Source organism: Scyliorhinus torazame, chromosome 24 (assembly GCF_047496885.1).
Source record: "Scyliorhinus torazame isolate Kashiwa2021f chromosome 24, sScyTor2.1, whole genome shotgun sequence".
Taxonomy (NCBI): domain Eukaryota; kingdom Metazoa; phylum Chordata; class Chondrichthyes; order Carcharhiniformes; family Scyliorhinidae; genus Scyliorhinus; species Scyliorhinus torazame.
The window spans coordinates 4402163-4417502 of NC_092730.1; the positions used below are offsets into that span (position 1 = coordinate 4402163).

The following is a 15340-nucleotide window of genomic DNA, read 5'->3' on the forward strand; positions in this document are numbered from 1 at the left end:
TGATCAATAACTCCCCCTGAAATTGATGTCAATCTGATCACAGATGACCTGTGACGGGTCCGTCACCATTTGATTCCCGGGAACTGTTTAGTTAAAGTGCGTCTCCACGGGTGGCTTTTGTTTGAATGGCTGATTGATGCTGTGTGTCCCTGGAGAGGGACCGCACTGGTCCCCTCGATACTGCCCGTTCCTCAGCTGCTGCGCACCCACTGCACTGCACTCTGCCCAACAATCGCGTCCCACTTCATTTTGCTTCTCCCTATTTAATTGCCCCTGGGATTCGAGAATTGTAGTCGTGTTGTGCACCCCCCCCCCCCCCCCCCCCCCCCCCCACCACCCTGTGTCTGCAGTCTGTGCAGGAGGCCAGTTCATCCAATTGAAACAGAATCAACACCACACATTGCATTTCACACGTCAACCGCAGACTCGGCGCAAAATCCGGACAGCGCAGGAGAGTGTGACTGAGAGGGGACAGACGGAGCTTCCCTGCGGAAGGGGCGAGGCAGGGCAGGGTGGGGGGAGAGAGAGAGGGGCAGGACGTGGCTGTTGAATTTCAGCGGGGACAAGGCCACGGGTTTGAATGACAGACGGGGGTCTCTGCAGAGACTGGGGGGGGGGGGGTCACTGAGCTCAGTGCCAGCCTCATGATGCTGCGCCAAGCATCCTGCAAATTGATGCCCGTCAGAATGGGACAGTGGAGTTCCACCTGCTGGGACAGCTGACGGCTTGGTGGTTGTTTAGGAGAGGGTGAAATGCCTTGATGTCGAAGTGACTCATTCTGTAAAAGGCACTGGGTCAGGGTGGAGAAGATTGCGATTCTGCCGCATGCTGGCTGTTCCACCCCCAGCTTCTCTGCTTCTTGTCCAAGACGTTGTGTTCCATTTTTTGTTCTAAATATGAACTTTGATTATTTTTTTGAGGTTACCCAATGAGGGAGACAGCAGAGAGCGAGCGGATGGTTCCAGGTGAGAATCGAACACTGTAAAAAATAAAAATAACAAATAAAGCGTCTCCTTCCGGTCATCTCGGGCTGTAAGCTTTCCCTGGAAGGGACCGTGCTGAGAAGGACAGCCTGTGGCCAATCCGCTAAACGCCACCCACTCCAAACGTGGATTCCCAGGGTCATCTCCCACTGGCTGCAGCTTCACCCCTTCTGTCAAACCTCGGGCACCCCAACCCAACACCCGGTTTAATCACCGCAAAGCTGCCGCACCCTAGGGTAACACCGCCTACTCCCCACCCCAAAATCCGGAGACGAGGTGCAGCCTGGAGGCATCACCGCCCAGGCTGGGCTTCCCTCATGTCCGACTGTGAGCTGTGTGTGTGTCAGTGTCACAGTGAGCTGTGTGTGTGTCAGTGTCACAGTGAGCTGTGTGTGTGTCAGTGTCACAGTGAGCTGTGTGTGTGTCAGTGTCACAGTGAGCTGTGTGTGTGTCAGTGTCACAGTGAGCTGTGTGTGTCAGTGTCACAGTGAGCTGTGTGTGTGTCAGTGTCACAGTGAGCTGTGTGTGTGTCAGTGTCACAGTGAGCTGTGTGTCAGTGTCACAGTGAGCTGTGTCAGTGTCACAGTGAGCTGTGTGTGTGTGTCACAGTGAGCTGTGTGTGTCAGTGTCACAGTGAGCTGTGTGTGTGTCAGTGTCACAGTGAGCTGTGTGTGTGTCAGTGTCACAGTGAGCTGTGTGTGTGTCAGTGTCACAGTGAGCTGTGTGTGTCAGTGTCACAGTGAGCTGTGTGTGTCAGTGTCACAGTGAGCTGTGTGTGTCAGTGTCACAGTGAGCTGTGTGTGTGTCAGTGTCACAGTGAGCTGTGTGTGTGTCAGTGATCTGTGTGTGTGTCAGTGTCTCTGAGCTGGTGTGTCAGTGTCACAGTGAGCTGTGTGGGTCAGTGTCACAGTGAGCTGTGTGTCAGTGTCACAGTGAGCTGTGTGTCAGTGTCACAGTGAGCTGTGTGTGTGTCAGTGTCACAGTGAGCTGTGTGTGTGTCAGTGTCACAGTGAGCTGTGTGTGTGTCAGTGTCACAGTGAGCTGTGTGTCAGTGTCACAGTGAGCTGTGTGTGTGTCAGTGTCACAGTGAGCTGTGTGTGTGTCAGTGTCACAATGAGCTGTGTGTGTCAGTGTCACAGTGAGCTGTGTGTGTGTCAGTGTCACAGTGAGCTGTGTGTGTCAGTGTCTCAGTGAGCTGGTGTGTCAGTGTCACAGTGAGCTGTGTGTGTCAGTGTCACAGTGAGCTGTGTGTGTGTCAGTGTCACAGTGAGCTGTGTGTCAGAGTCACTGAGCTGTGTGTGTGTCAGTGTCACAGTGAGCTGTGTGTGTCAGTGTCACAGTGAGCTGTGTCAGTGTCACAGTGAGCTGTGTGTGTCAGTGTCACCGTGAGCTGTGTGTGTCACTGTCACAGTGAGCTGTGTGTCAGTGTCACAGTGAGCTGTGTCAGTGTCACAGTGAGCTGTGTGTGTCAGTGTCACAGTGAGCTGTGTGTGTCAGTGTCACAGTGAGCTGTGTGTCAGTGTCACAGTGAGCTGTGTGTCAGTGTCACAGTGAGCTGTGTGTGTGTCAGTGTCACAGTGAGCTGTGTGTGTGTGGTTGTCACTGAGCTGTGTGTGTGTGTCACAGTGAGCTGTGTGTGTGTGTCGCAGTGAGCTGTGTGTCAGTGTCACAGTGAGCTGTGTGTGTGTCAGTGTCACAGTGAGCTGTGTGTGTGTCAGTGTCACAGTGAGCTGTGTGTGTCAGTGTCACAGTGAGCTGTGTGTCAGTGTCACAGTGAGCTGTGTGTCAGTGTCACAGTGAGCTGTGTGTGTGTCAGTGTCACTGAGCTGTGTGTGTCAGTGTCAGTGAGCTGTGTGTGTGTGTCACAGTGAGCTGTGTGTCAGTGTCACAGTGAGCTGTGTGTGTGTCAGTGTCACAGTGAGCTGTGTGTGTGTCAGTGTCACAGTGAGCTGTGTGTGTGTCAGTGTCACAGTGAGCTGTGTGTGTGTCAGTGTCACAGTGAGCTGTGTGTCAGTGTCACAGTGAGCTGTGTCAGTGTCACAGTGAGCTGTGTGTGTGTGTCACAGTGAGCTGTGTGTGTCAGTGTCACAGTGAGCTGTGTGTGTCAGTGTCACAGTGAGCTGTGTGTGTCAGTGTCACAGTGAGCTGTGTGTGTGTCAGTGTCACAGTGAGCTGTGTGTGTGTCAGTGTCACAGTGAGCTGTGTGTGTCAGTGTCACAGTGAGCTGTGTGTGTCAGTGTCACAGTGAGCTGTGTGTGTCAGTGTCACAGTGAGCTGTGTGTGTGTCAGTGTCACAGTGAGCTGTGTGTCAGTGTCACAGTGAGCTGTGTGTGTGTGTCAGTGTCACAGTGAGCTGTGTGTGTCAGTGTCACAGTGAGCTGTGTGTGTGTCAGTGTCACAGTGAGCTGTGTGTGTGTCAGTGTCAGTGAGCTGTGTGTGTCAGTGTCACAGTGAGCTGTGTGTGTGTCAGTGTCACAGTGAGCTGTGTGTGTCAGTGTCACAGTGAGCTGTGTGTGTCAGTGTCACAGTGAGCTGTGTGTGTGTCAGTGTCACAGTGAGCTGTGTGTGTGTCAGTGTCACAGTGAGCTGTGTGTCAGTGTCACAGTGAGCTGTGTGTGTCAGTGTCACAGTGAGCTGTGTGTGTCAGTGTCACAGTGAGCTGTGTGTGTGTCAGTGTCACAGTGAGCTGTGTGTGTGTCAGTGTCACAGTGAGCTGTGTGTGTGTCAGTGTCACAGTGAGCTGTGTGTGTGTCAGTGTCACAGTGAGCTGTGTGTGTGTCAGTGTCACAGTGAGCTGTGTGTGTGTCAGTGTCACAGTGAGCTGTGTGTGTCAGTGTCACAGTGAGCTGTGTGTGTGTCAGTGTCAGTGAGCTGTGTGTGTCAGTGTCACAGTGAGCTGTGTGTGTGTCAGTGTCACAGTGAGCTGTGTGTGTGTCAGTGTCACAGTGAGCTGTGTGTGTGTCAGTGTCACAGTGAGCTGTGTGTCAGTGTCACAGTGAGCTGTGTGTCAGTGTCACAGTGAGCTGTGTGTGTGTCAGTGTCACAGTGAGCTGTGTGTGTGTCAGTGTCACAGTGAGCTGTGTCAGTGTCACAGTGAGCTGTGTGTGTGTCAGTGTCACAGTGAGCTGTGTGTGTGTCAGTGTCACAGTGAGCTGTGTGTGTCAGTGTCACAGTGAGCTGTGTGTGTGTCAGTGTCACAGTGAGCTGTGTGTGTCAGTGTCACAGTGAGCTGTGTGTGTGTCAGTGTCACAGTGAGCTGTGTGTGTGTCAGTGTCACAGTGAGCTGTGTGTGTCAGTGTCACAGTGAGCTGTGTGTGTCAGTGTCACAGTGAGCTGTGTGTGTGTCAGTGTCACAGTGAGCTGTGTGTGTGTCAGTGTCACAGTGAGCTGTGTGTGTCAGTGTCACAGTGAGCTGTGTGTGTGTCAGTGTCAGTGTCACAGTGAGCTGTGTGTATGTCAGTGTCAGAGTGAGCTGTGTGTGTCAGTGTCAGAGTGAGCTGTGTGTGTGTCAGTGTCACAGTGAGCTGTGTGTGTCAGTGTCACAGTGAGCTGTGTGTGTCAGTGTCACAGTGAGCTGTGTGTGTGTCAGTGTCAGTGTCACAGTGAGCTGTCCGTGTGCTCCCCATTCCCCCATGTCCCTAGCCCCTCTCACCCTGCTGACCCGAGCCCCTCCCCGGATTCTCCAGCATTGGGGCAAAGTCTTTCTGCCGCTGCCTTCCTGCCGGGTGTTGGCCGCAGTGGGGCTCAGCCTCCCGACCCCCAGCCCAGCGCCGCCGTCCTTCCCGCTCTCGCTCCAGCCTGCCTGGGGACGGCACCTCTTCCCATCGTGACTCTCGCTGCCCGGGAATCCCGGAATAGTGGGATGAACCTGGTGCACCCACTGTACTCCATCCTGCCAAAAACCCTGCCTGCCCTGGCCTTGCAGCCTCACCCTGTCCCCCCCCCCCCCCCTGCGAGTCCGACTCTGACCCCCACCTCGGTGGAATGCCACAGACTGCACAGGGCTGGTGGTGTCATTGTCTGGGGCAGGGTTGCTGAGACGGAGAACGAGCCCGTCTCCTGGTCCAGGGCTGTGCTTCAGCGGGAAGCCCTGCCCCGCCTGCTCCCTAAACCGTTTGGGAATGGGACTGGCTAACGTGTTCTCCCTCCCGGAGACCCCCTCCTCCTGGCCACGCTCCTGCAGAAAGCTGACGGACCCCCCCCCCCGCCTCGACCCCGGACCCCCCCCCCCGCCTCGACCCCGGACCCCCCCCCCCCGCCTCGACCCCGGACACCCCCGCCTCGACCCTGGACACCCCCGCCTCGACCCCAGACCCCCCCGCCTCGACCCTGGACACCCCCGCCTCGACCCCAGACCCCCCCGCCTCGACCCCGGACCCCCCCCCCCCCGCCTCGACCCCGGACCCCCCCCCCCCCGCCTCGACCCCGGACCCCCCCCCCGCCTCGACCCCAGACCCCCCCCGCCTCGACCCTGGACCCCCCCGCCTCGACCCCAGACCCCCCCGCCTCGACCCCGGACCCCCCCCCCGCCTCGACCCCGGACCCCCCCCCCCCCGCCTCGGCCCCGGACCCCCCCCCCCCCCGCCTCGACCCCGGACCCCCCCGCCTCGACCCCGGACCCCCCCGCCTCGACCCCGGACCCCCCCGCCTCGACCCCGGACCCCCCCGCCTCGACCCCGGACCCCCCCGCCTCGACCCCGGACCCCCCCGCCTCGACCCCGGACCCCCCCGCCTCGACCCCGGACCCCCCCCCCCGCCTCGACCCCGGACCCCCCCCGCCTCGACCCCGGACCCCCCCCCCCCCCGCCTCGACCCCGGACCCCCCCCGCCTCGACCCTGGACACCCCCGCCTCGACCCCGGACCCCCCCCGCCTCGACCCCGGACCCCCCCCCGCCTCGACCCCGGACCCCCCCCCCCCCGCCTCGACCCCGGACCCCCCCCCGCCTCGACCCTGGACACCCCCGCCTCGACCCCGGGCACCCCCGCCTCGACCCCGGACCCCCCCCGCCTCGACCCCGGACCCCCCCCGCCTCGACCCCGGACCCCCCCGCCTCGACCCCGGACCCCCCCGCCTCGACCCCGGACCCCCCCGCCTCGACCCCGGACTCCCCCCGCCTCGACCCCGGACCCCCCCGCCTCGACCCCAGACCACCCCCCCCAACACCTGACCCCCCCAACACCTCGCCCCCGACCCCCCCGCCTCGCCCCCTGACCCCCCCCTCCTCAACTCCTAACCCCCTGACCCCCCCCCAACACCTCGCCCCCTGACCCCCCCCCCCCCCAACACCTCGACCCCCCCTTGCCCTGACACGGTGAAAATTCCACCCACTCCCTCCCCCCACCTCTTGTCCCGGCACTGTATCTAATTAAAGAGAATTAACTGAGAATTTGGGGCTCGCTCCCGCGGGGAGTGGGGAGAATGTGGGACTCACTCCCACGGGGAGTGGGGAGAATGTGGGACTCGCTCCCACGGGGAGTGGGGAGAATGTGGGACTCGCTCCCACGGGGAGTGGGGAGAATGTGGGACTCGCTCCCACGGGGAGTGGGGGGAATGTGGGACTCGCTCCCACGGGGAGTGGGGAGAATGTGGGACTCGCTCCCACGGGGAGTGGGGAGAATGTGGGACTCGCTCCCACGGGGAGTGGGGAGATTGTGGGACTCGTTCCCACGGGGAGTGGGGAGAATGTGGGACTCGCTCCCACGGGGAGAGGGGAGAATGTGGGACTCGCTCCCACGGGGAGTGGGGAGAATGTGGGACTCGCTCCCACGGGGAGTGGGGAGAATGTGGGACTCGCTCCTGCGGGGAGAATGTGGGACTCGCTCCCCCCAGGGACTGGGGAGAATGTGGGACTCGCTCCCACGGGGAGAGGGGAGAATGTGGGACTCGCTCCCACGGGGAGTGGGGAGAATGTGGGACTCGCTCCCACGGGGAGTGGGGAGAATGTGGGACTCGCTCTCACGGGGAGAATGTGGGAAACGCTCCACCCGGGGAGTGGGGAGAATGTGGGACTCGCTCCCACGGGGAGTGGGGAGAATGTGGGACTCGCTCCCATGGGGAGTGGGGAGAATGTGGCACTCGCTCCCACGGGAAGTGGGGAGAATGTGGGACTCGCTCCCGCGGGGAGAATGTGGGACTCGCTCCCCCCAGGGACTGGGGAGAATGTGGGACTCGCTCCCACGGGAAGTGGGGAGAATGTGGGACTCGCTGCCACGGGGAGTGGGGAGAATGTGGGACTCGCTCCCACGGGGAGTGGGGAGAATGTGGGACTCGCTCCCACGGGGAGTGGGGAGAATGTGGCACTTGCTCCCACGGGAAGTGGGGAGAATGTGGGACTCGCTCCCACTGGGAGTGGGGAGAATGTGGGACTCGCTCCCACGGGGAGTGGGGAGAATGTGGGAATCGTTCCCACGGGGAGTGGGGAGAATGTGGGCTCGCTCCCACGGGAGTGGGAAGAATGTTGGACTCGCTCCCACGGGGAGTGGGGAGAATGTGGGACTCGCTCCCACGGGGAGTGGGGAGAATGTGGGACTCGCTCCCACGGGGAGTGGGGAGAATGTGGGACTCGCTCCCACGGGGAGTGGGGAGAATGTGGGACTCGCTCCCACGGGGAGTGGGGGAGAATGTGGGACTCGCTCCCACGGGGAGTGGGGGAGAATGTGGGACTCGCTCCCACGGGGAGTGGGGAGAATGTGGGACTCGCTCCCACGGGGAGTGGGGAGAATGTGGGACTCGCTCCCACGGGGAGTGGGGAGAATGTGGGACTCGCTCCCACGGGGAGTGGGGAGAATGTGGGACTCGCTCCCACGGGGAGTGGGGAGAATGTGGGACTCGCTCCCACGGGGAGTGGGGAGAATGTGGGACTCGCTCCCACGGGGAGTGGGGAGAATGTGGGACTCGCTCCCACGGGGAGTGGGGAGAATGTGGGACTCGCTCCCACGGGGAGTGGGGAGAATGTGGGACTCGCTCCCACGGGGAGTGGGGAGAATGTGGGACTCGCTCCCACGGGGAGTGGGGAGAATGTGGGACTCGCTCCCACGGGGAGTGGGGAGAATGTGGGACTCGCTCCCACGGGGAGTGGGGAGAATGTGGGACTCGCTCCCACGGGGAGTGGGGAGAATGTGGGACTCGCTCCCACGGGGAGTGGGGAGAATGTGGGACTCGCTCCCACGGGGCGTGGGGAGAATGTGGGACTCGCTCCCACGGGGAGTGGGGAGAATGTGGGACTCGCTCCCACGGGGAGTGGGGAGAATGTGGGACTCGCTCCCACGGGGAGTGGGGAGAATGTGGGACTCGCTCCCACGGGGAGTGGGGAGAATGTGGGACTCGCGGGGAGAATGGGATGATGATGTTTATATATTTAAGGGGGGAAGCTGGATAGACATGAGGGGGAGAGAAATCGAAGGATAGGGTCGATTGGGGGGGGGGGGGGGACAGAATCATCAGTTGGGCTGAATGGCCTGTTTGTAATTGGAATTGTGACCTCCTCTCCCCCCCCCCCCCCCCCTCAGATCCAACCTCAGCGGGGAGAAAGACGAGAACAGAGACGGGAAGCCTCGCTCGCTGCGCTTCACCTGGAGCATGAAGACGACGAGTTCAATGGAACCCAACGAGATGATGAAGGAGATCGGCAAGGTGCTGGATGCCAATAACTGTGAACATGAAGGGCGGGAGAGGTACATGCTCTTCTGTATGCACGGGGACCCCACCAAGGATAACCTGGTGCAGTGGGAGATGGAGGTGTGCAAACTGCCCCGACTCTCTCTCAATGGCGTCCGCTTCAAGCGGATATCCGGCACCTCCATCGCTTTCAAGAACATTGCGTCCAAAATTGCCAATGAACTGAAGTTGTGAGGACAGCGGCCACTCGATCGGGCTTGTTGGAGGCAGAATGGGAGCAGGCCGAAGCAGACCGTTTCTGGGCTGAATTCTTTTCAGTTTTGTGATTCATTTAGAGTTTTTAAGTTTATTTCTTAGCTGATTATTTTTTTTTTACCTGACTGATCATGTATCGCACACGTTCCCGACGCATTGTTGCCGTGGGGAAGGCAGGTTGTCAAAAGGCCCCCCCCCCCCCCCCTCCTGCCCTGTCTCTCCCCGCACACGTCCAAGGTGAGTTAGCCTGGGATCTCGCGCGGTGCATTACACTAACCTGCTGTGGTGTCCTCTCCAGCTAACCCAGCTTCCCGCGAACTGGGATTCTGATGTTCTGTCTGCCGGGTCTGAGGGGGGGGGGGGAAACGAGAGGGGGGGGTTTAGCATCTCGAGCGAAGCTTTCGACCGCCGCACAAGTTGTCCAATTGTAGCATTTGATTCATTTGTGGGTTTCCCCTCTTTCCCCCCTCCCCACCCTCTCCCATTTCCCCTTCTCCATCCCTTCCCGCAGGTGTGTAGGGTCTGATTCCCAGGATCCCTGTTTCGCTGTCCCCTGTACCAGGAGGAAATGAACCATGGCCCTCCTGATATTGGACTGTCCGCCTCTCCAAAGCGGCTGGAACGCGCCTCGTGCTCAGCCAGCTGTGACGGAGGAACTGCTGGTGGGGAGGGGGAGAGTGGGGGGCACGAGCGGCTCCCACTTTCAGGACAGGATAACCCCTGTTCCTGTAGCCCATCCCCGCCCCCCCAGGTTCCCCCGTCTCTCATTTCTTCTCCCCTGCACTCCCGTTGTGGGCTCTACCCCCCACCTCATCCTGTACGCTGCCCCAGACTAATCCCTGGTTCCCTCCCTGTTTCCCCCCCCCCCCCCTCCCCTGCTTCGTGAGCCGTTACACTACACACATCAACACTATCTGCTCACGAGCTGCTGTTTAAAACTGGGCCTCCTGTCTTTGGGGAACTGCCTCCTCTCCCTCACAAAAAACCACCGTCTCCGCCACCCTCTGGTACTCTGCTCAGAGTTGTCCCGGCTCGCACAGCCCGTCGAGGGCACGTTGCTTTCAGAGACTTTGCTGCACGGGTTTCGGAAAAGGTTCCTCAAATTGTCAGTGATCGAATGCAGCCTTTTCCCCCCTCCCTTGTTTTTAAAATTAATTTGAAGCTGCCAATTACTCTCAGACTATTGGGAAACATTCTTTATCAAGTTGAATGTCAATGCTCCCAGAATTGTCACGGCGGGATCGTTCCCGCACTCCCGAGTAAATTAACCCTGTGTTGTGTTCCCAGGGTCCTGGCCAACATTCTTCCCTCAACCACTGCTGATTAAATAATTCTCTGGACCCACGGTCTCCGTGATTAATTCCTGGCATCACCCACCCACAGAATGAAAAGATTGTTAATTTCCTGCCTGATGTTTCCGCTCCTATTATTGCCTCGTCTTCCAGAACAGGGATAGAGTCGGCAAGGGGTCAGATTTAGCAGCTCCGCCGGGCACCTCCTCACTCCCACGAAGCAGCAACTCACCCACCATCGGATAGCTCCGATCGGACGCCTAGTGTCAGTGAATCCCGTGCCCCAAATAGCAGCAGGAGCTGGCATTGTGCTTCACGTTGGCACTGCCTCACCAGCCCCTTTTACCGTGGTTGGGGGGCAGAATGAGCGTTGGGGCTACATGTCCCATTGCTGTCGGTCAGTTTGGTTAATCTGCAATGGAGCAGAGAATGGCAGGTGTAGGGGGGGTTGCTGTGTGTGTGGAGATGACAGGTCGGATATTGGGGGCACTGGTGTGGAGGGGGGGGGGGGGGGGGGGGGGGCACAACTCTCAGGGACAATTATTTCCGATCCAGCTGAGAAATTGTGCCAGAAGTTGGGTTTGTCTCCTGGTTAATTACCTTGTCGACTGGTGAACTGTTGGAGGGGCGTCCGCATTTGGGTGGGTGGAGGGGGGGCAGAGGGGTACCTCCTTCCAGCTATCCACCCCCTCCCTCCCTCTTGATGAGCAGTTTCAGCTTCTGCCGACCACGGTTGGGTAGAGGCGAGGGTGAGCAGGGGAGGGGGGGAGTTAAGTGGGTGGGCTGGAGGAATGAGGGAATTGGGGATTGGCGAAGAGGCAGTGCTGAATGGACCAGTATCTGGGGAAAGGGTAGCCACCAGGGACGGTGAGATCTGGTGGACAATGACTCCGGATCGAGGGGTACCCTCACCACCTGTCAAAACTCAGTGAGGATGCGGAGACGGGAGGGGGAGTCTGAGCAATGGTTCTGCCGTTCCGACCAACGCAAACATTTCACAAATGGTCGAGGCGGCATTTTAATTTGCAGGTTAATTTTTATTTCCGTGTTCTCTTCAGTTTGAGATTATAATTATATTGACACTTGTACCTTTAATGAGCAGTTCTCCAGGTGGATGCTCAGTGAATCCAGAGGGGCCTCCTGTGCCTGACTAGCTCCAGGTGAGTTAGTTCACTCCATGCCTGGGTCTGCCTGGGTTTGTGTCCGGCACATCCATAGCCCCCCACCCATTCTCCATCACCATGTGAGTGGGGTTGCTGGCTGACTCCATGTGGCCTGTTAACCTGCATCAATCCCAATCCAGCGTCGACGGGACGGGGGGGGGGCAGGAGGCCCCGTTTGCCCTCTGTCCCCAGGTTGAGCTCAGTTGAACGATGAGAAGCGGTTTGATGCGTGTGAGACCATCGTTGGGCCTGAGCATGGCAGAAGGCGTTGTGATTCCTTCAGCTCCGCCCTTTTCGCAGGCAGACATCTTTTTCTCCAATGAAGGGGCAGTTTAGCGCGGCCAATCCACCGACCCCGCACACCTTTGGGTTGTGGGAGTGAGACCCACGGGGAGAATGTGCAAACTCCTCACGGACAGTGACCTGGGACCGGCACCGTGAGGCAGCAGTGCTAACCCACCGCACTGCCCCGCAGACAGACATCTGGCCCCAAGTTCACACGGCTCCTCTTGGGAGTTTGAGAGAAATTGATTATTTTTCCGTGTTTTAATTAAACTCCGGACTCGGCGGAGCACTGTAACATAGAGAAAGCCAGTCTTTAATTTTTCAATTGTCAAATTGTATTCGCTGATGTGTACAGGAACGGCTTTGCTTTTCGTTCTGCTGTTCGATCTCGGTGAGGCTCCAACTGCTCTTTCCAATTTAGAAACCTCTTCTTTTCTTTGAAATTCAGAGACTTGAATATTTCTCAGTGGTGACTGTACATAATGGTCCACTGTGCAGGTCGTACCAGCTTACTGATTATCTGCTGAATATGTGGTAGTTAGACCCGTGTATAATAGATCACCTGTACAGCATACATGGATATGACAAACCACCAACCCAGTGCTGTAAATGACCCAAAACACAGGCCTCCCCACCCTGTCTGGTTCTGTGTATCGGAAATGCATTATTCGCTGCCATTTCTTACCGAACCACTAGATTCTTCAATCAACTCCTTCAAGTTTTCTTTGAATTTAGCCGCAAGGGTTTATTTTTCAGTTTCCCCCCCCCCCCCAAATCTCCTTTGATGCCGACTGTCCTGTAAGATATTCCTCTTTTTGTCAAGCTGCATTAATGTTTTGGGGGGGGATTGGCATCTGCGGAAGCCTTTGTCGATCACCCTCTCGCCAACGATCCGTTGGTGCCCGTGGCCTGTTTGCCAAGATGGCCGGGTCAGTGACCTCCCAACTACCCCCCCCCCCACTTCCATTTTTTGTTGTATAGTTTGCTGCTGCTGTTACTCCAGAAATATATTAAACACAGCCCTTCCCCAGACATCACCACAGCATTAAGCCCCAGTCCCTTAGCTGTCGAGGCAGCAGTTCTTGTGAAAACCTAGTTTTGGCCAGCGATGGTGATTTGGGGCGGGAGGAACCATCATAAAAAAACACCGCAGCTGAATCCCTAACCACCCCCCCCCCCCCCCCCCCCCCCGCCCTACTAGGACCTGCTACTCAGTCATTATAAATGATTTGCCAATGTTAGCAGCACGCTAACCTTCACCCAGAGCAGGCTCGCACACCTGTGTTACCCTGTCCAATGCGAGAGATTCCCATTTACACTCCCAACCTGCTGGGTTGTGTCTGCCTTTAGATTTTCAATGTCTGTGATGCCGGAACACCGCCAATCGCTTCGAAGTTTGAGGATAATTTGCAACCTCGCCGATTTCCTGTGTGTGTCTGTGGGGGTGGGATTTATTTAATTTAAAAAAAAAAAAAAATCATGAGTTTTGAGACACATTTTTTGCATGACCTGGACTGGGAGATTGGTCTTTGTAGCTGTTTTTGTATTAATTTGAATGACCCTTTCATTTGAAACCTGGCATCAGTGGGGGAAAATGATGTTGTATTAAATATGGACTGGAAAAAGTTCACATTTATGACTTATAATAAAGATTCCCCTGCTATAGTTTAACAATAACACCGGCCTCCCTGCTGTCGTTAATGTTTCGATGGAGGGGTGTTGTCACTCCGTGTTAATCTGTTCAGGTACAACTCCCAACGCAAATTCCACCCGGACAAAACGGGAATCATGACAATCACGCATCTGGTCTCAAACCCAACCGGGTTTCAATCTTCCAAAGAGTGTGGCCCACCCGTAACGGGTCTGGTTCAGCACCACGGATGGGGCACAGGAACATCCAGTCCACACACCGCACAGCAGCGCTGGGACAAAACCGCTCGGATTCAGGACTGTCATTCGCTAAATAAATTAGACGGAGGGGTTTGTTTAGAGCGGAAGGCCATTCGGCCCATCGAGTCCACTCCACACTTCAATCATGGCTGATTTCAAGTCCATATCCCTCAACATCCCGGCCTCCACAGACCCACCACTCTCTGGCTGAAGAAATTTCTCCTCATCTGTTCTAAAGTGACGGTTTACTGTCACCGTGTAGTCTTCAATTCGGAGGTGTGGGGGGGACGTAAATTGCTCAAATAGCTTCAGTGGAAACGGTTGGGCAGACGGCTGAAGAATTCTAACTGAATGGAAAACCCGTTTACCCAGCTCCCCGTATCGAGGAGACACGGGACGAGTGATATCGCAGCTCAACCCCTTTTTTGTTTGGTGTGGCCAATTCGCTTAACCTGCACAGTTGTGGGGGGAATATGCAAACTCCACATATAATCTTACATTATCACTGCAGACTCCGGCACCTGTTCAGGTGCACGGAGGGAGAATTCAGAATGTCTTTCGGGACTTGTGGGAGGAAACCCACACAGACAGTGACCCAAACCCTGGCTCTGAAGGAACAGGGAAGATGTCAGGAACCCCCTCGGAGGGGGTTGTTCTCAGGGCTCGCATCGCTAAGAAACATAAATAATAAATGTGTGAGTACTAGTAGGCTCACATTTACACCGCCGCACACAGACATGCACAGTACTCCCCGTGGAAAGGGTGTGAAAGACTGATTGCTTGCCTCTCCCAAACGGATGCCCTGAAAGTGGTGATGGGGAATGGAGATATTGAAACAACCTTGCCTCACCTGCAAATCTGTTACCAGCCCAAAGAAAAACACGAGTCGAAGTCGGTGTCTAGTAAAATACTTTATTGAAATCCCATAATTGACAATTTCCATTGCTCAACACCCAGGAAATTCTGAACTGACGGACTAAGCAGGGGAGGGAAGTATACCAAACTCACTAAAAAAAACCTTTCTTGTAAAACACCAAAAATAAGTTAAAGAATTGTCAAATGACATTTAAAAATATGCACGCACGGGGGCGCACGCACACACACCCACAAATACTCTGAATAAAGACACAATGGAACATACAGGTAGCTAATACTGAAACAGTCGTCCACAGCAGGACAGAAGCACTTACTGAGGTCGGAGTGACCATCCCAGAAAAAACATCACTAAAAAATAAATTCTAGTCATTTTCGATTGACATCAAGTCCTGCTAGTCTAGGGGGAAGAGCCGGAACCATACCCGGATTACGGTGAAGGAGCAATCCATTAGGGAACGAGCTACACTTTCATTGGAGTTCAGCCATTTCATTTTGAAATTTAATGCAACATTTTTAAATGTTTCCCGCGATAATGGCTGCTGCGATATTAGTGATTAAATGAGTATTGCCTCTCTGCCAAACTGTGCAAGGGACAAAATGGGGTAAAGGAATAAACAGCAACTGTCTTTACCCAGGTCTGCCTGTCTCACGTGCACAAACAGGACATCTGTCACATTTCACAATCTTGACCATTTCTCTCGCCCGCCCCCACAAATAAAGGGAATTTGGCTAAAATGCCACGCATTCATCAAACTTAATTCATTAGCTTATATGGGAAATCAGAGAACACTTTCTGCAATTGTGCTGGACACCCCCAAATTGCTCCTCACCTTGGGCCACAGGGCGGAAGAGATGTGCTTGAGGGAGATGGGATATCTGGGGATAAATAGGCAGGTCAGTGTGTCAAACTGTTGTCGTTTCATTCAGACGTTGCCGCAGGTTAGTGCAACACATCTGCTATTTTAGTATCTCACAGG

The 15340-nt window shown here is 56.4% G+C and overlaps 1 protein-coding gene across 1 annotated transcript in view; it reads left to right on the top strand.

Annotated features, from left to right (window-relative positions):
* The window catches only part of mark2b (MAP/microtubule affinity-regulating kinase 2b), a 121435-nt gene extending 108161 nt beyond the window's left edge, over positions 1–13274 (top strand). The window contains exons 11-12 of the mRNA XM_072489650.1: positions 921–965; positions 8494–13274. Of these exons, the coding sequence (XP_072345751.1) occupies positions 921–965; positions 8494–8836 (388 nt within the window). The 3' untranslated portion in view covers positions 8837–13274. The remainder of the gene's footprint in view (positions 1–920; positions 966–8493) is intronic.
* The last annotated feature ends 2066 nt before the right edge of the window (positions 13275–15340 follow it).